We start from the raw sequence: 21,012 nt of genomic DNA, 5'->3' as shown, positions 1-21,012 counted from the left end.
AGCAGTAGGAATTGTAACTTTTATATTTACATCTGTATAGACCATTTTAACAGATACAATTATACATATATAAACAATAAGGTTATATAAGAGGCTAATTTTTTCCCAGATGTTCAAGTTGGACAGACTCCCTCTGGGGAAAAAAATCAAAACAAAACACTCTGACTCCACTTTTGGTAATTCAGGATTAATCAGTGCATAAAATATGAGGCAACCACAAATATCCAGGGTGGGGAGAAAAAAAAAAAACAACCCTGTGAAATCGCCAAAGTAAATCATCAGGGGATGCCAACAACTTCAGTTCAGAGGCAGGCGTTTTCTAAAGTGAGGATGGGGAAGGAGTGCTTTTTAACTTCCCCAAAGTGGTCAGTTTGTCTTCCCCAGATTCAGTTTGTCTAAGGAAGTGTCTGCGACACCAAAGCTTCCAATTCAGTGATATGAAATACAAGGGAGCACAAGGACACTGGCATCAACTGGTTAGGGACTTTAATAAAAAGCTTGTCACTTCAGGAAACATCTACACCATTCCAACTTAGATTATGACAGGCTTTGTTTGTTTGTTTGTTTGTTTAAATATAAAAGTGTCTGTAATATGTTACCAGTGTATCATGCTAAATTACAAGTGTGCTTTCATTCACTTTACTATCTTCATGACACTCATCATGCTCTGAAATGTCCTTGTTGATTTTTGTCTCCTCCCAGCAGACTGGAGACTCCCCAGAGCAGGGAGGTTTACAGTGTTGCTCACCATTACGTTCAAAGCCCTTAAAACATGTTTGGTTCCTAACAGGTGCTCGATTCACATCGACTGAATGATGGAACACAAGGTTGATCTGCTCTACTGCTGTGTCCTCTGATCTAGAAAACCAAGAGTAACAGCAAAACAGAAGGAATGATGGTTTTCTTTCTCCAGGCAGCTGTCAATGATCACCCGCATGTACTGTTTTCAGATCTTGGATAAACATCTTTTGCTAATTATGACAGAAAATGAGCTTTTAAAAAATACACTACTCAGGACAACTTTGCATCAAGACTAAACCTAGGGAAAGCTGCATGGAGGAAAATGTCTAGGTATTGGAAGAAGGAAGTTAGCCACCAGCTAGAAGGACAGGTTTTCCAGGGTCCCTAAAGGAAGGTTTTATCCAGCAGATTCCAAATGTCAATCGAGATGGCCTCCCCTACCTGGTGTGGGCTGAGACGCCCCCTTGCCCCTCGTCCAGTGTTCTGCAGGACAGGTGCAGATTCGGGGACAGTGCAGGGGAGGCTAAGGGGAAGGCAGATGTGCTGAAGTCACTTTTTTTTTTAAGCAAAGGAGAGACAATAGACGCCTTACCTGATAAGCTGTGCGTTGTCATGGGACTTGCGAGGTAGAAGCTTCATCTTTCTCCAGTCCAGAAACTCGTGGAGGCTCGCGAATGGGTCCTGACTTACAGAGCATTTGTCAATGTCATTCCACACCTCCACACCGACCAACACGATTCGAATGTTCAGTGGTCTGTAAAACTGAGGAAGACAGAAGACAGGCATCCTTCGGGGATCACGTTAATGAGAACTTAAAATGCCGAGTAGAACTGATTCTGATTTGCATCTTCTGCTCTTCATAGATATGACATGAAAAATATCTCTGTGCTCCCTTCTTTCCCTGGCATTAGAATTTAAGACATATTTTCAACGTCTGATGCAAAGTGATGTGTTAACTGGGTTGTCAAGTCCTGCTGACCAATCAGATGTTAGAGTTACCAGCCCTTTTGACGTCTGTCCTTATCTGCACGGAAGCACACATTTCAGCCGATTCATTGGTGATGTGAAGTGGGCATACAGATGCGTAGCACAGCTAAAGCAGTTACACTACAGCTAAAGATGGCCAGTGAATGTCTATTGCAACAAAAACAAAAAGTGAATTAGGATCTTTCAGACACTCTGCCAAGGGCAGTAATTTGTTCATTTTTAAGCAAAATATTCTACCTATGAGTTACTGAAAATGAATCTATATTAATTTTTCAGCAAAGACTAACACTTGGCTGGCATGATCAGATTCTGTCACCTATAATTGACCTAGAAGGTTTCAACTAAATGGAGAGAGCAATATCTTTCAGGATAATAAAGGCATACACTGAGACCATCTTCAGGAAGGTTGAGGACCATTCTCCTCGCAGCCAGATGTTAGCTCATCAATGGTGTTGTGGGAAAGATCTGGTAAAGGGAGTTCTTCTTTTCTTCAGATACACCACTCACATCCAGTCTTCCTGCCTGTCTCTCCCCCGTCTTTATGCATCCTGACTTCAACCTATAGCCCTTCCTCCGTAAGCAGATCATCCTGGGTCAGAGGTAGGAAGAGCAACTCTTTTGATGGCTAAGGAATAGTTTGATCCCAGATGAGCTTATTGGCACAGGATGAGAGGTCAGGGTAGGGGTAAGAACTGTTCATTGCCTCCACTACCTTGCTACCCCCATGGGCATCATGCAGACAGGAGGTGGCTCTTGGCTCAGGGCCCGGGGGTAAGAACACGGGCTCACCTGGCTGGCTGTAAAATCTCTCAATATCTGCAGCGTGTGAGGCACTGTGAGGCAGTACCCAGTGAGAAAGTCCTCATCTTCCCATACTCCGGGGAGCCAAAGAGAAAGATGTGGCGAGTGATCCAGCCCAAGCCAAGCTCCAGACGGGACCAGGTCCTATTCTTAGTTGTTGGAAGCATCTTGGACCAACAAGTAACAAAAAATCACAGAAGCTCTGCATTTGCTAGTGCAACGCCATTCCAATGTGGTGAGCGCAAGGGCAATGAACTCCACGGGGCTGAGCACTGACCCGGGTTCTGACCCACATGAGGCAGATCATCCTCTCCCTGGCCAGTCTCCCTACTGCCATCTGGTAAGCATTAGGTGAGCAGAAGAATGCGACTGGGACACAGAGTCCATAACAGAATATAAATTGACTGCAGCAGCCCAACTTGGTTTGAGGCAGATAACAATTACGGGCATTATATTAATACGTTAATGAGACAATTATACGACCGAAATGCTGCCCAACAGCTTGTTTTTAATCAAGAATTGCTTGGCCTGTGTTCTCCACTTGCAAGCTCCCAGCCCAGGCTTCCCAGGCAGAATGAAGTTCCTGGCCTCCTCTGGAACTCAACGCACATGTCTGGCTGCTGCCTTCTGATGGAGAGATTCCACGTTCGGCAGTATTAGACACAAAGGTACCAGTGATCAGAAGGCAGAAAAGTTGGCGATCCAGCGCCGACGTCCACACCAGCCTGCTCAGTGACGTCCTCAGGGACGGATTGTAATTTCCATCTTTCAGCCCTCTCAAGTCACATCCTTAGAACACATCCAGATTTCATTTGTGGAAGGACATAATACAGCCCTTCCTCTCCAAAACCGGTGCTACTGATTAACTGTCTTCGATGCTAAACTCACATCCAGTCATCACACACAGGCCCTCCGCTGCCTGTGGGGATGCGCTTCGCAGGCTGCTGCTGGCTTCCTTCTGGTTCTTCCTAACAACAATGACCACAGCTAACACTTAATGAGCACTTACTATGTCCGAGGCACAGGGTTCAGTACTTTCCATGCCTTAGCTCTCTTAGTTAGCCCGCAACACCGTGTGATTAAGATCTATTATGATTTCCACGTTATGGTCAAGGACACTGAGACGTGGAGCGACCAGGTAAACACTCAAGGTGTGAGTGGCACAGCTGGGTATCAACACAGGCCGGCTGGCGCCCAGGTTTTAAACCACGAAGCAACACAGCCGGGCAAGTGCGAGAGCGGTGATTCCCTTCCAGGGTAATCCACTGTGACCCCACGTCCAGAGACAAGCAAAACCGGGGCTTGGCAGTTGCCTGCTTGGCCTGTGAGTCCCAGAGGGCGTGTGGACACGGTCCGAGACCAGATGAATTGGTTCACCCATTAACACAACAGCGACAGGCTCTTGCTTGGCTCTGTGCTAGGGTTGGCACTGGCACAAAGAACAAGGATTAAGATACCCTTGCCCTTGACTCCCCAAGGCTCAGAGGTCAGCGAGAGGCTCAAGGCGTGGGACGCTGGGGCACAATCACAGTAAACGCCAATCGAGTGAACTGCCAAGAAGGGGTGCAAACAGGAAGTTTAGGGGATGCTGTGCTTGAGGGCTCAAAGGACATCTGAAAGAACAAGGGTGGAATTATAGGGCAGTCTGCTGGAGTCCAAAACGTGGTATCCCTCAGGCCACTGGCCTGGGAGAGGACGGGCGAGGACCCACACAACAGGGAAAAGACCAAAAGAAGTTAAATGCATACAAGAGGAGTCCTTTAGAAGTAGGTGCAGAGCTGCACCTGAACGAATCTACAGCTGGTGTTAACTTCCTAATGAGCAAGGAGGAGGACTGACTGGATGGGAGAGACTCAAGAGGCGATCACTTCACTGGGCGGCCACACAGCCCGCTGCTCCAGCCCCGCCATGTAATTGGGACCCGGGGGAAAGCCTGTTAGCGCCCATGTAGAGGTTTGCCTACAAGTACGAGCATCAGACTTGCTTTCTGTGTTTCTCGCGCAGAGGAATTTCCTGAATGTTTCTGAACGTCACCCTTGTCCCTAAATCACTTCTCAGACTCTCAGTCCAGGCTGTCCTCTCCCTCTTCCCTTCATACCAATGCAGCCGGCCAAGCAGTTATTAATTAAGAGCCAAGATTTCTGCAGATGAGGAAGTGGCCACTGGAACATCGTTTTTTAACCCGAGATGCTTGCACTTGTAGCTGCAGAACTAAACCTTGGAACACTCGCTAGAGCCCAGGCCCATCTGTTAGTGGACTTGGGTGCACGGAGCATCCGAAGGAGCCTGGGTGCCCTCCCTGGGTCTTCAGGGTCTGCTGGGGGCAGATGCACACGTGCACTCAGCAGTTCAGCGCTCCCTGCCGGAGACACGGGGACAGGCAGGCTGGTGAACTTCATTGAGTCGGTCAGGACTTCTCTGAGTTAGATGGTTCTTTATGGACCAGGGCAAGTTATTTACCAACCCCCAGTTGCTCAGTTTTGGTTTTGCAAACTGAAGCAAGATATAGTAGAGAGTGACGTGTAAAGAAATACAGACAGGGAGGACCCAGGACGTCACTTTAAAACGGGATTTCAGCAACTACCAGCTTGAATTTAACACTGCTCATGGTTTCCTTTTACTTCCAAGCCCTAGCAAGCACTTGAATCCTTTGCTTCTTGGTCCCACCTCATGCTCACATCCCTGGAGGTGTCTGGAACGTATCTGCCCCAGGCTCCACCCAGGCCAGTCAAACCAGAGTCTGTGGATTGAGACTTGGAATCAGTATTTTAAAGGCAAACATACAGACAAATAAATGAACCTTTCCAGGGGATTCCACTGCTCACCCAGCCTGAGAACCAGGTCTGACTCCTCACGGTCTCTGGCATACGCTCTGGGAGCCGTCGTCACCACCCACCCCGGGGCCGGAAGCATCGCCGTTTACAAACATTCTCCTGCATCTCTTTGACTTGGGGATAAAGTTTAAGTTTCAAAAAGTAGCTATCAAACACAGCAGCAAGGATGGGCTGCCTGGGAGTCTGACATGCCTAGAAGTTCTGGGGGGACCGTGATGGTGCGTCCTAGGATGCCAGCAACCACTTGCATTTTCCCACTTTCAGAAAGTTCTATGGGGGGTGGGTACAGCTCAGTGGTAGAGCACATGCTTAGCATGTGTGAGGTCCTGGGTTCAATCCCAGCACCTCCATTACAAACTAAAGAAGTCCCATCCAGCCACAGCCTCTCTCTGCACACCAAGCCCAGATCTCCGACTGCTCAGGGTGCCCCATGAGACCCCTGCTCTTGCTTCCTTGGGTCTGAAGCCCCGTCTACCTGTCTTCCCAAACCTGTGCTCATTTGGGCCCCTGCTCTTCTCAGCCTCTGCTTCTGCTTGGTCAGGGAGGGCTGGGAGTCACTGTGAGTGGGTGGAGTCGAGGCCAGGGGCTCCTGCAGAGGAGACCAGGGCTCATGCCCGATCCTGCCTTCGAATGCTACTTGAACGTGTGCTGACTGCTTGACTAGCCTCTGCAAACCTCAGCTTCATCTGCTGTAACAGTGGGAATACTGGTGTCCACCTGGGAGGGTCTGCACAGCGCACTTAGCGTCTGGAATGTAGCAACTGCTTAAGAAACTGATCAGGAACCACGACTCTTTAAATGCCCTCAAATCTTCGTCTTTCTTGCATCCCCACTTCCCCAGCCATGGGTCAAATCTTTATGACTTCTGTCTTGATAGACTCCTACCAGCCCTATTTGTCTTTGGTGTCTCCATCCTCCACACTGACTACAGGCACAGCTATGTGTGACCCTGTGTGTCGTCTCTGCTTAGAAACACTCACCTGGCTCCCCATGGACAGCAGAATAAAATCACGATGGGGTCTAGACAGCTTTGCAGGACACTTAGGGCCCTGGCCACGAAATCTCCTGCAGCTTCACCTCCTCCTGCCCTAGCTATGCACACACATACACACACGTGCACACATGTATGTATGCACCGGTGCACACACACACCTGCTTAGTTAGACGGAGTTACTTGTGAGGAGCAAGCCAGGCCCTCCCTTGCTGTGCTCCTCGTGGAACTGTACTCACCTTTCAAAATCACTTCCCTGCAAAGACTCCCTGACCTGCAGGAGGAAGGAAGGAATTGCTTCTCTTCTGCCTCCCCACAGCACCTGATTCATAGCGTCAGCCTAGTTCCTATCACGTTAAGCCACGCTAAGCGGGTTGGGGGCCTGCGTCTCTATGAAGCTGTGGCCTCCTCGCAGATGCACCACACCCGGTGCATCCTGAATCCTCGATGCTCAGCGCTTGGTACTGCCCTGAAGGCCTCACAGGATGGAGCTGAACTTCTGGAAGGGCTCTTACTTTCGCTTTTCTGAAAACTTGGAAAACTCAATTTCAACATAATAGGATTGTTTGCAAACATAGCTACTGTGAGGCATCCTCAAACTGCGATGGGTGAAATGTGACCATTTCAGAGAATCCTGGCCATGAGAGGTTCAGCAATGAGCTGGATCCCTTTTCCCACTTCCAGTGTCCTCCCGGGCAGGAGGCGGGCTGTTGCTGAGAACTGCGGTTGCATCAGGACGGTGGCTGCCAGCCGTGTAGCACAGGAGAACCACCGGGGAGCGCCTGAAAATTCTGAGGTCCAGGCCCCACCCAGACACGTGGGCAGCAAGGCCTTTGGAAGTGTCCTGGCAGCTCTGACAGGGTTCGGGCTGAGAGCCCTTGGCACCAAACAGCCGGACGCCCTCCCTGCAGGGTCTGTTGCTGAAGCAGGTGGCCGAGATGGCTTCATCTTGCAAACAGGGAGTGTAAGGAGCACTGGTGAGCAAATATCCCCGGGTTAGACCCGAGTTCCAGGGTCTCTAACAGCTCTCAAGTCATCTTTGCTAAAGCTTTCCAACAGCTGATTGAGCCGATAGCCAATTTCTGTGTCCCAGGAGTCCTTGTGTCCTTTATCAATGACAGACCACCCTCAGGGGGCCTGTGAGACCCTCCCAGGAGCCCTGGGAAGAGGTCCACTTGGAGCTCTCAAGATGGTCAGATGCACCTTCTCAGGGCTCTGGATCTAACTGGGGAGAACAAGATGCTCTCAGACTGGGACTCTGCCTGGCCAGAACAGAGTCTGGAGGGAGTTGTAGGCCAAGGCCACCACTGTCTGGACAGCATGGGGTGGCATCTTCTGTAGCTGCTCCCGGCCCCAGGAATTTGGAGCTGAGGTGAAGAAGTCAGGTTCCAGCCCAGGACCAGAGGCAGAACCCGGCCTCCCTAAGTCGGATGAGGTGTTCCATTCCCTCCACGTCATTTCCAAACATTTACATGATTTGAGTGATTTAATTACCCCCAAAGAACTTACCTTGTCAACGTGATTAGCGATCTCTATTAATCGCTGCTTAACTTTTTCCAGATCTTTTCCTTGCCTCTGAAACTTAATAATTTTAAATGTCAGCATTAATAACAGCAAGAGTATCCATCAAATCTCATCCTCTCAGCTCCTGGAAATGTGAAGTCTTGGGCTTTGCAAATCCCGCAGCCCCTCCCTGGCTTATGGTGAAGTGAGCGCCCATTCTGCCGAGTAATTCCCTGTCCAGGGTCTTTCTGAAACTCCCTGAAATTCACCCAAGCCAAATACTCTTAAGACAGTAACTTTTGTGCTTTTTCCAGCCTCATAAATGATGGAGGCAGTGACATGTTTTGGCAAAGAGCAGACAGACAGCCAGAAGGCAGTCCAAAGCTATTCTTCATATCAGCAACTTGATTTTAACTTCCTCTGAAATTTCCTTTATATTTGTTTTTAAAAATTAAAGAGTAAAAGTAATAGAAGCTCATGGCAACAAGTCAAACAATACAGAGAATGGATAAAAAATGAAAAAATTCCCCCTTCTCCCCTCTAATCAGAACTTCTAGAGTGGGAACAGTTGCCTGAGAAATTGTCAAGCCTGTTTCATTCAAATGCGTGGAGCTGGTCTGTGAGAAAATGCCACCTCACTCATCATATATAGCAGAGGTGAGAAATGAACACAGAGAAGCTAATCTAAAAAAAAAACTAATTAAAAACTAATTAAAAGTGGGGGGTAGGGTATAGCTGAGTGGTACAGCGCATGCTTAGCATGCACAAGGTCTGGGTTCAATCTCCAGTACCTCCATTAAAAATAAATGTAAATTAAGTAATTAAAGTAAATAAACAAACAAACTAACTAACTTAATTACCTCTCCCCTCAAAAAAAAAAAAATTAAAAGAAAAAATTAACACAGCATAAAACCCTACTTTGGAAGGTAGGGTTTTTCTGTTGTGTCTTGACAGCCTTCCTTCATTCATTCGTGTTAGTTTAGAACATAGCGGACATTTTTAAAACTACACTTTTCCCCAAAACGTTTTAGAATACATTCTAAAACCATCTGCATTTCCCTCAAATAATTCTCCCTGTTTGGCGATCTCAGCTATATAGCAACTCTGAAGTCCTTGCTAATATTTTGTAATCCCAGATACATTTTTAATATTTTATACTTTATAATATCAGAAAGGCATTTTTTTAATGAGTTGTTTACAATGCTTTTAAGGCCTCATAGAAAATGAGATTAATTAAAGCCAGTAAATAACTTGCTAAATATTTTCTTTTTCCTGTTTTTTTTTTTTTTTTTTAAACCAACTGTACTTAGAAATTTCAGAAAGTTCTTACCTCTCGGTTGTCTGCTACGATAACCAGCTCCACATACTTGGTCATCTTGAGGGTCTCTCTTTTATGCTGCAAAAAGTAAACATGGATTTAATGTCCCTCAATGCCCCTCTGGAGCTTCGTCAATATCTCACGCTATAAGCACTTGGACTAAGGTGACACCATCCTCAGCAAACCCTGGTTCCCATGCCTCCCTTCCATCTGGAAGTTCGCCCAATCCCAACAACCTCTGTAAAAGCTTCTCAACATGAGTGACCAGTTTTCCATTTCTACCCGGAAATCCATGAAAAGAAATCCAACCTTTCTGCCGGATCACTGATTATGGGATAGAACAAGCTGAGCTCATTATTGCACAAAACACACACACAGACAAGCAAGACCAAAGCTCTCTCTGGAACGGGAACCAGTCAATGGTCGTTCATTTTGGGCGGGATGTAGTACATTTCCAGATCATTACAGAAGATGATGGAATTCAGGGTCTCATGGGTGTTCCCTTTGCCTCTGTGGTCCAGTTCTGTGATTTGAGAAAAGTGGAGGAGAATCTATTTGAGCAGGAACTGCACAATCCTTCTGGGGAAACAGTGAGTAGTCCGTTCCAGGGAGCTGATTTCTTGTGGCGGATCATTTAAAAATCGAGTTAGAAGCGAAGGAAGAATGGGGAACAGCCAGGCCCATAAACGGGGAAGAGTCAGGCAACAAGGAGGGGTTAGGAGGAAAACCAGAAAAGAACAAAAGAAAGAGAATAGAAAGAAAGAGATTCAAGAAAAAAAAAAAAAAAGCCTGAAGTACACCACTGGAGAAAAGGGATTTGGTAAGACTGAAATAGCTGGGAAACTGTGGATCGGGGCAGGGCTGACAAAGACGCGGGCAGCCCAAGAACGAACTCCTTCTCACATAAAGGCAGTCTCTGAAGTGGGTTACATTTGAATCAAGTTTCCTCAAAAAACATTCGCACTCTTCCATGAATTTCTGGGAGAATCCCAGAGGCACTTTTAGGAGAAAAAGGGCAATTCATGGAGGGTGGTCTCAAAAAGCAAACATTAAAAACAAAAAACAAAGCCTTCTGTCTCTGCAATAAAATGCAGTTGGAGGAAATGGGGGTTGAACTGGTCTCGGTCTTTCGGACCGATATTGCTGGTTTATGAATTAACTACACACGCCGCTTAACGTTTAAAACTTGCATGTTATAACCACGCTTTCAGACAAAAGCAAAAATGACCAAGGCATGCTTTGAATCAGCTTCACAGTCATACAGTCCTGAGGGAAACATCTTTTATAAAACAAATCCCCATCAGTCCGGGATCTTCCAAACAGATTTTTACAAGAAAAATGTTTGTCTCATAGCGGTGTTCCTCCTTACCGCCCAGCTGTGCTGATTCATGAATATAGGTATCCCTAAAGAAATCTGGAAACCTTATGGAGGAAGGAAAAATAAAACGCCATGAAAGGTATAATTTCTCATACTTTTACAACGTTACAAAGGAAAAAAAAAAGTTAAGCTTTGTAATTGTATGTTGTAGGCATGCATTATGGTGATAACTATGTACTCACAAAGGAAAAAAGATTAGCTCCAGTGGTACTCACTGGTGTATGCAAAATGAGACACCTCAAAGTGTAGAGATCGTGCCCCTTTTCCTTACTGAGGTGAAAAAGCAGCAAAAATCTCTTTTTTTCTCCCTAATTCCCTGATTTACCATGAACCGATTCAGCTAATCATACAGAAGAAAATACTCTATTAAAGAAAAAAATAAATTAATCCCGCATTGAAAAACTCAAATAAAGGGCCCTGGGTGTTTAGACGTTTACACCTTTCAGGCTGTGAAGGGGTGAAATAAATGACCAGGGTCTATTTCCAAGTGGCCTTGGATCATCATTTAGAAAATACACAATTCCAGATAATGAAAACAAACACATGAACCCAATTTTCCTGTCTCTGCAGTTTTCAGAGAAGTCCACATTTTCTCATGAATTCAGAGAATTGCTAGCTCAGAGAGAAGTCTAACCACATAATAATAAAAAGCCATGGGGGAGTGGCCGGCTCATGGCCACGAAGGTTCATTCCTCCATCAGCTGCACACACAGAGAGGCTTAAATTACCTCCACATGATTTCCACCTATCTGGGCGATCTGGCTATAAAAAAAATAAAAATCATGTTTAAAAGTTTTGATCTGCAAAGCAACATTTGAGACTGGTTGCTCGACTGAATTTTCATTTCGGGGGTTATAAACAAAAGCCCTTCCCCAAACAGATAGGGGCGTACGCCTCTGCGAATGGCCCAGCAGTCTCTGCTCCAAGGTGGAGACCGAGGCGGTTTTTGAGTCCTGCTCAAGAAGGAACCAGTTCCTGGACCTCTCGGAGTCATCATGGCCAAGTTCCCAGAGAGAACTGCTCCCACACATGCTACAGGAACTCTGGTGTTGGGAATTCAACCCAACCCGAGTCAGAAAAACAAGCTGAGATTAGGCTGACAATAGATTCTCATTACATCTCTCTCTTCCTGTGGGCCAGCCCCCTGATGGCCTGGCGGAGACAGGACGGCAGCAGCACGGGTCCTGAGACTGATGTGTTGCAGCGGTGGGCGGAATGGCTACCATTCAGGGAGCAAGGGAAGAGTGAGGATGAGATGTGGCTGAAGATGGGGACAGCGGACAGGGGACAGGGCCATGGCAAGGAGGCTGACTGGCAAACAAATTATCCAAGAGCAGTGGGGAATCCTTGGATGTGACACTTTTTAAATATCACTCCGGCTGCTGGGAGGAGGATGGATGCAGGCAGAAGAGAGTGGAAGTGCAGGGTGCAGCAGAGAGCTGCTGACCATTTGAGGCAGGAAAGATGGAGACAGGCAAACAGATTCAAGTTGGGTGTTTTACCAAACAACAACAACAGAACAATAACAATGGAACTAGAGCCATTCAAGATCAGCAAATTCCATTCATTGAAACCTTGGTTTATCTTCCTCTGAGTAAAGAAAGACCTTGTGGGCTCAAGCGAGGCTCTATGCCTTGACTCTAAGGCCACCTAATGCATATTTATCAACTGAGCCCTGGTCTCTGCTGTGAAAGGTCATCTCTACCATCCTCACCAATGACGTCTGCGTGGGACACAGCCTCTGAGGCCTGGCTGATATTACATAGGCTGCTGAACCGATGGGCAAAGGAGACAAAATGCTGGACGAATGCGCTGAATCCGATGAACTGAATGTTACAGGGACAAACGCAAAGTATTGAGACAGAGTCCAAAATGCCAGTGGCCCCAGTGAGGGCTGGTATTGATTTATCCAAGAGTTTTAATTGATTCAAGACTCAGAAGGATCCCACACCTGGAGATTTTGAAGCCTTGGTTCACACTGATAGATGCTCAGAGCTCAGAACCAAGGAAGGAAGGGTAATGCTGGCTCTGTTATCCACCACCCAGCTTTAAGAATAACTAAGGCAATCAGAGAAATGCAAATCAAAACTGCAGTGAGGCATTGCCTCTCACCGGTCAGAACAGCCATCATTAAAAAGTCCACAAACAATAAATGCTGGAGAGGGAGCCCTCCTACCCTGTTGGTGGGGAGGTAGTTTGGTGCAGCCACTATGCAAAACAGTATGGAGATTCCTTAAAACACTAAAAACAGACTTACCATATGATCCAACAATCCCACTTCTGGGCATATATTCAGACAAAATTTAAATTTGAAAAGACACATGCATCCCAATGTTCATAGCAGCGCTATTTACAGTAGCCAAGACATGGAAGCAACCTAAATGCCCATTGACAGATGACTGGATAAAGAAGTTGTGGTACACACACACACACACACACACACACACACACACACAATGAAATACTACTCAGTCATAAAAAAGGAATAAAATAATGCCATTTGCAGCACCATGGATGGACCTAGACATTATCATCCTAAGTGAAGTAAGTCAGACAGAGAAACACAAATCTATGGTATCACTTATATGTGGAATCTAAAAAGATGACACAAATGAACTATTTACAAAACAGAGACAGACTCACAGATATAAAATACAAACTTACGGTTACCAAAGGGGAAAAGGGTGGGGGATAAATTAGGAGATTGGGATTTGCAGATGCACTACTATACATAAAACAGATAAACAGCATCCCACTATATAGCACAGAGAACTATGTTCAGTATCTTGTAGTAACCTATGACAAAGAATATGAAAAAAAACATATATATATGTATAACCAAATCGCTATGCTGTACACCAGAAACTAACACAACATTGTAAATCAACTATATGTCAATCAAAAAACAAAAGTCACCCAGGCTGAGGGAACTTGGGATGGCATCTTAGAGGAGGTACAGAGGTTATGTTAGAGAGAAATTAAACATGCCTGCTGTGATTAACAAGTTTTCTAATGGCTCTGGCCAGTTCCTGGTACTCACCTATTACAGTCCCTACAGATAATGTACTGTTACTGCTGCTCCCACCACCACTGCTTGATTAAGCCAAGAGGACTGGGTGTCTGGACACCCAACAGCCACAGCCCTGGTCCATTTCAGAATGGCTGTGTTTGAGGGTACACCACAGGGTCTCCTTGATTAACCGGGTGTTCTGTCTATACCCAGTAGCCCCAGCAAACACTGCCTTCTGGAGAAGGCATTGACTTTTACATCTGACTTGTAATTGTCCATACTAGTGGAGGGGAACAGTAGCACAGATAATCCCCAAAGAGAGGCTAATTCAAAAATAATTTACATTTGCCTTCAAGATGTATGGTGTGATTTTCTCCACCAGCAGATTCACCGCCTTCACCTGGCGCATAGCCTGCTCGGACGGGCTTGGCTAAAGTTAGTGTGCATTTTTGAATGAATTGCTGATGGAGAGGGAGGGGGTATTCACGGGAGGGCTGAGTGGCAAGGACTCTCCTCTTCCGGCTGGACTGAAAAGGCTGCAGAGGAGGGAAGTGGTGGTGAAGCCTTCTGACTGCAGGCGCCCTTCCAGAAGCAACTTGGGTTCTCGTGAAAATCAAACGTAGAGCCTTGTAGAAATGGCAAACAATAGCTCAAGCTTAGATTATAGCCAGTGCCTACCCCGAGTGCAGATTTATTCCTGGGGCCCCTTGAAGAAAAACGCACGCATCTGCAGAAAAATCTCAGTCTGCAAAGCCAATCTTTGCAATAGTTAACATTTAGTAGAGGCAGAAAAATGCTGGGGAAAAGCAAATGCAGTTGCTGCAGTGCATAAACAGGGAGACTTCCCTGCAGCGATGTTGAGTTTTGAGTATAAAATAAAGGTGGTGTCAGGCAGGCAGGTATGCGGCGGAGAACCTGTGTCCCTTCGTATTTACCGTAGGGGCTGCTCCAAACTGTCTTGGGTATAATTCTGAGTCCCATGTATTCCACTTACTTGAAAATGATTTTTTGTATCATTTTGATTGTACAGATGAACCTTACGTCAAAGACATTTTCTCTTTCCTAAAAACAATCACAACTATTTCTAGAGAGAAATATCGAGAACGGAGTTGGACTCCAGGAGGTGCCGCCCCTTTCCAACTTAAAGGCTCGTTTACACTTCAACATACATGATTAACAAAACAGCACTGGTATTCAAGGTTTTCCCCATTTTGCTCCAAGTCAGAATGACCGGAAATTACTGTGCCCATCATGGTTCTATGGAGCTGTAAGCTTAAAGAATTAAAATATGGCTCGCGAGGACAGACCAGGCGCGGACTTATAAATTAAACAGCAAACGTATTTGAGTGTCGTTTAAAGTGTCAGGTTATAAATCTCAGCAGGTGGATAACGTGTGTTCAACAAGGCATTCCAAGCCAGGAGCCTCGAAAACAAAATGCAAATGTTCTGCTTGTTTATGACGGCAAAAGCTACAGCTTCATCACATCTTATCCGAGGCCTGGAATCAAAGGCCAGAGCGTTTGGAGCATAAAACGGGCCCTGGGACCACAGAGGCTGGCTTCTGTGAGTCCACCTCTTAACTCTGTCACGCTAGGGGGGCAGGGGGAGGAGGGCGGGATGAAAAGGCTCTCCAGAGGCTGCTGCTATGGGGGGGGGGACTTCTCCAGCCCTGCTCCCTAGGATGAGATTCACCCCGCCATAGGGCAGCAGTGTTACGGTGCCTGACGGGCGTGATGGGCAAGGACTAGACAAAAGAGTTCGTAAGCACCTGCTGTAGCAAATCTCAGGAGTATATTAACAAACAGGGGAAGATAGGGCCACACAGGCGGAGGAATCAGGATGGGAAGAAGGGGTGTACAATTAAAATGAAGGGCCCTGAAGTGGTGCAGGTAAGGGCAGGTGAGGGGAACACGCACCTCTCCACGGGTCGGACGGAAATTTTAAGAACGAGAAGCAGTGGTTTAGGATAATGTTTACTGTTTGACTTTGGAAAAATGATCGGGAATCAAAGAGGCACAATATCCACAACGTGTGGCGTGTTAAGCGCTGGTAACGCTCAAGTCAAAGCTGGGAAGGACCGGGGTGCTCCATGGACCCTTGAGAACGTGTCCCCCGACCATCAGGTGGCGGCACATGAGACGTCATATCTAGGAATTCTTGATTTCTTGTCAACAGAGGAGAGAAAGAGATGAAAAATCAGGAGGTTGTTGATAGCTTCCTATCGGGTTGTGCTCATCTGAATTCAGGGCCTCCAGCCGCATGTGGTTACCCTGACTCCTTTTTAAGAGTGTTCTGCAGTGACTGGGGGAGCCCACATCACACTGATGAGAGGGTCAGGCAGCCGTTTGGGGTGGAGGGTTCCGGGAGGGAGAGCTGGAGCCCAAACTCCACTAGGTGATGACTGTCTCCAGTCACACAGCAGAAGGGAGGGCCTGGGGGTGAGCAGACCGGGCAGGTGGCCAGAAGGCAGAGAGCCTGGGAGGGACGTGGGACAGCCCCACGCAGCACCGACTGGGGGTGAACAACCCTCCTTAGCCACACTGCCTGGACCAGGACTCCGTTTACCTGCACAGGCGAGTGGGCAAGGGTGGGGAGTGCTGTACAAATCCTACAAAGACCCTAATTCTCAAACAGACTTGCGATGGGGAAACTTCCACATTGTTTTCGGGGAGGGTCCGTGCCAGGGTGGGACGCCACAGTGGGGCAGAGTCCTGGCGCCAGGCCCGGCAGGTTCTCACCGGAGACAAGGACCGGTGGTGTACTGTCCTCTGCGCCTGGCTTCGCCCAGCATAGGTCGGTGAGCCCGAGGCTGACGTTTGCAGTGTGAGGATGGAGGTTTCGGGATTTGATTACGTTCCACCCACGTAACACCAACCACCTCCTAATCAAGTGGGTGACTCCACCCCTCAGACACAGACGGCAAAACTTCTCCAGACGTCTTAGCAGTGAGCCCCCCAGCCGGAGCCCCCAGCTCCCCAGAGACACAACACGGGGTTTCCCTCCTACCCTCCTTGTTCGCGTCCGGGAGGGTGACAGGAGCCTGCTGTGCGCGGCGAGGCCGGACACGTTGGGGTGGGAGCCGCACGATCCCCAGGCGCCCTGCAGGTTCTCCACGGGGAAGAGTTTGTATCTGTTGGTTGCATTTTTCATTGGCTCCAAAATATAGGTGTTATTTTCAAAGGTAATAAGTCCCCTGTTGAAAAAGAAATAAGAAAAAAATACATGACTTTTCTGGGCAGCTTCTTGTTAATGGCTGAAACCTAGTTCTTAATGAGGGAGAGAATAAAAGGAGAAACACCAATTTCTTTACATTCTCAGCTCTGAATTGGAAAGGACATTTCTGTGCCATATGTTTGCACTGATTTATTTTTGCAAGTCTTTTAAAAACCAAGTCTGAGAAATTTTTTTGTCTCAAATATTTGATGGTAAAGGGTAGACTGTGTTTAGCCTTTACGTTTTCCATTTGTTTGTTTTTTCCTTCTCAAGGATATATTGCCGGGAAGAAGAGTTAAGAGAAAAGATGTTTCATCTGCTTAGAAAGTAACTGTACTTGAATTAGCAGACATGATTCTGGAGGGAAATCTTTTTTTTAAAGGAAAATTCCTACAGCTGAATTATTTATCCTGATCAACTATATTTGTTAAATAGTTGAAGTGATTCTGATGTAAGTTTGAGTATTAAACTTAAGCTTTTTTCAAACGATTACGGTGACCAAAGGGGAAAGGGGGGGAGGGATAAATTAGGAGTTTAGGATTAATAGATACACGCTACTGGATATAAAACAGATAAACAAGGACCTACTGTATAGCACAGGGAACTATATTCAATATCTTGTAATAACCTACAATACAAAAGAATCTGAAAAAGAACAGATACAGGTATATATATAAAACTGAATCACACACCTGAAACTACACAACATTGTAAATCAACTATACTTCAATAAAATTTTTTTAAAGTATGCTCTTTTATATTTTACTTCTTCATTTTGTGGGCGATGTGTGAATCAAGGACAAATGGAAGTGCACCGAGCATCAGAACTGCTCCCTGAAGGCTGAAGTCTGCCGCCAGGGTCAGTTCTGGTGAACAGCGGACCGTTCTTTAGAGGCGTGAAGAATGCCCCAGCCCCTAGACTGAGAAGGAGGCCTTCTGAATCCAGCAGCCTGGGTTAAGTCCCAGCTCTGCCACTTACTAGCTGTGTGACCCTGTCCCGCCTGAGCTTGGTTCTTCACCTGGGCAGTGGGGCTGCTAAGCCATCTGGTTACAACTTCTCGCCCAGCAGAGGTCACGGTTGGTGCTGAATGGTAGTAGCTCTTTGATACTGACAAGGGCGGACCCCCAGATCAGTATTCATCCAAAGACTGACAATTTCAGGAGGGTCCTATGCTTTGGTGACACCTCTGCCTGCATCCTGGCCACTCGTGGCTCACTGACACGAACTACAGCATTGACATGATACATATACTTCTGGGAATGAAAAGAACTAACAAAGAACCCTTTGTGCTGACATTTAGGTTTGGGAATAAAAGTCTAAATTCTTTTGAAAAATGGACACATTTGCTAACTATTCTAATTTGCAGAGACAGAAGGTGGCATGACCACACGGACCCCAAGGCATGTCTGACCCGGGGCAGGACAGGGCTCATGGTGTGTCCTGCTTCCTGGAAATGAGGCACACCAGCTCCCTTCCAGTGAAGAGGAGACATCAGCCTACATGCTGGGTTTCGTTTCTCTTTTTCCCAATGTGGAACAGTAAGTCCTTTAATTTAAAAGGCTCCTCCTGATGTTGAAATAAGTTTTTTTCTTCATGGGAGTTTGGGTAAAAGTAAGCTGGATGCGCTGAGTTCCCACACACCTAGCAGCTTCTGTGATTTATCAAGTTGACCACAGTCTCTCCATTCTAGAATTACATACAAATTTTCAGGAAAAATTCATCTGATTGTAAATAGACACCTCTAACACACTGACTCATAACCTCTTTTGAGACATGAACTCCTTACACTCTCCCCAGAAGGATTTCCATGTACATATTTATCCACAATATTTTGCAGATAATTTCAGGAGATTCAGGACCAGGGATGAGGGCCATGGGCTCCAGGTTTGGGTATTAGTTCTAACACGTGATTTATATTGTCTCAACCCAAGGATGTGAGTACACCTTACTCCTCAAGAAACAGCTGGGTAAGCTGGGTGCTCCGTCAGTTTTTTTCAGACGATCTCAGCTTGTTTCCAAAGTATGGAGCATGAAAGGCGGGCCTGTGTCACCCATTATGGCTGAGTTACTTGTTCATTCATTCACTCATCCGAGGCGCACTGATGGTCCACTTAGAGGGGACGATTTAACCATTCTTAGATTTTAACGGAATGACAGTATTTCAATACTCAAATGGTATGGAAGAACAAGGTTTGACTTAAATATTCATTGTGAACACAACAGAGGAACACATACTCACTAATCAATTCAGTATCATTCAACTAGGATTACTCCGCTAGTCCTGTTTTGTTATAAGCAGTGGGAGAAACAGCAAGGTCACGCCCAGGATGACCGCAGCCTAAATGAGAAGACAGCACGGGGACGCACGGGGCAGCTGGAAACCACCGGAAAGCTAAGCTGTGCGCTACCAACACTTGTGACACTTGACTGTTCACAGATGGGGGCGCCCATGTGGTTAGGAGTAACTGAAGAATCGTTGGCTGTTTTCCAATCCCACAGATTGATTAGAAGTCATTATATGTGGCTGTTCTCTTGTGTTCCTGACCCCTATCCCCCAGGCCCAAAGGGAGGTCTTCATGTCTCTCCGGGTAGGCCATACAGACATGACTTTGGTCATCAGCTCTGGGGTGGCTTGTATTTTTTGCTTTGAAAAGTTCTTGATGAAATAAAACTTAGATTTCTCAGTTTAGGAAGGGTGGTGAGGGATTTCTGTCAATTAAAGTTGATTTTTAAAAGGCCTAAATTAAGAAGGAGAACTTTGGGGAAAAAAACAGGCCAGGGGAAAGTGGAAAATGCATACATTTGAAAGGAAAATAGATTGGCTAGAAGATGGATGTTCCTGCCCTAAAAAGAAATGACACCAACATTTCATTCCGCACTGCAACATTTTCTGTTTTGCTTTGGATTTAAATAAGCTGAACACTTACAGTAAAACATGTCACCAAGCTCTAATCATAAGAAGCAAATTACTGAAAATGTTTTTCTGCTTAATGGAAAATTTCTAGAAACTGTTACTCAGTCATAAAAATGTTCTCATATCTCCTTTTATCTTTCAAGTCATCCAAAGGCCAGATGTTGAGAAACTGGGGTGAAGCCTTTCCCTTTGCTCTAAACAATTGGCAGCCAATAATGCATCTTAATTAAATAATTGCTTTGGACTGTCTTGGGTATAATTAATCATTCAGCTCTAGAGATTGCTGGAAACCACAGTGGACACAAAATTCAAGGAGTCAGGGTTTCTGAGATGTAAAAACTTGACATTCTCACAGTCCTTACTGGCCCCAAGCTAGATAAGCAAATGCAATTTAAGTTGAATGTCACAGATATTTAGTTGTAAACTTGGAGTGGAAAGGATCTCATAGAGTGCGGAATTTAAATCAAGCAGACTTCGAAAGTGGGGTTCTTTTCCCATTGGTAGAGGAGGGGGAGAAAGGTTGGAAGACAGTTTTCAATGTTTGGGAAAGATGAGGACCGTGGGTATCTTCTCTATGGGGAGATTAGGGGGTCAGGAGAACACTGCACCAGCCCAGTGAGTGGTGGTGAACCGAGAGAGGAGAAGACAGAGGGGTGGTTGGGGGTGACGAGGACCACCCCGTATGGCCTAGGATCCAGGTTCAGTGGGTCCACATACAGCGCAGCCCTTGTCACTTTCCCCGCTGTCAAGGGCATGCAGGTAGCTTGAGGCACAGGTGGGACCCAATCTGGACCCGTGTATTCAGAGCTTGAGATCCATGTCCACACTCTCCTGCCTCCTTCTAGCGCTGTTTTGAGAGGAATGTGGGGCCCAGAACAGGGATGACCATGATGGAGGCAGAAATCAAAAGGAAAGGGGCCAGAGAAATGGAGTCGCTGCTCTGAAAATGCGCAGCCTTAGTTTAAACGTCCAAATCATGTTGTTCTCCCTTCAATGGAAACCGGGAGGAATCTATTAAAATTTTAAAGTCGATTTTGTTAGCTTTGCAAGTGATAACTCAGGGAACCTATATTTCCTCAAGATAAGTTTTTGTCCTTCTTAAAATTCAGTTTTTAATGTCCAAAGCTAAGATGCACCAGGCAATAACACAGCTTAACAGCGTTGCTCGTGTTAAGATTTTTCTCACTACTCCCAAGCCAGCAGGGTGACGGCATGCGGGTTTTGACGACCCATAATAAGATGCTGATTCGAAAGTATGAATTAACGGGGCTAGCTCCATGTCCCACTGCTAACTGCATGTTCTTGGAAAAAGACTTTTGGG

General features: G+C 46.2%; 1 protein-coding gene across 1 annotated transcript in view; it reads right to left on the bottom strand.

Moving 5' to 3' along the window:
- The window catches only part of ADAM12 (ADAM metallopeptidase domain 12), a 326,306-nt gene that overhangs the window by 81,074 nt on the left and 224,220 nt on the right, over window positions 1-21,012 (bottom strand). Inside the window, 4 exon segments of the mRNA XM_032490670.1 lie at window positions 1,334-1,503; window positions 7,864-7,935; window positions 9,188-9,253; window positions 16,570-16,756. Of these exon segments, the coding sequence (XP_032346561.1) occupies window positions 1,334-1,503; window positions 7,864-7,935; window positions 9,188-9,253; window positions 16,570-16,756 (495 nt within the window).

Source organism: Camelus ferus, chromosome 11, assembly GCF_009834535.1.
Source record: "Camelus ferus isolate YT-003-E chromosome 11, BCGSAC_Cfer_1.0, whole genome shotgun sequence".
Taxonomy (NCBI): domain Eukaryota; kingdom Metazoa; phylum Chordata; class Mammalia; order Artiodactyla; family Camelidae; genus Camelus; species Camelus ferus.
This window is presented reverse-complemented; position numbering and strand designations above follow the sequence as displayed.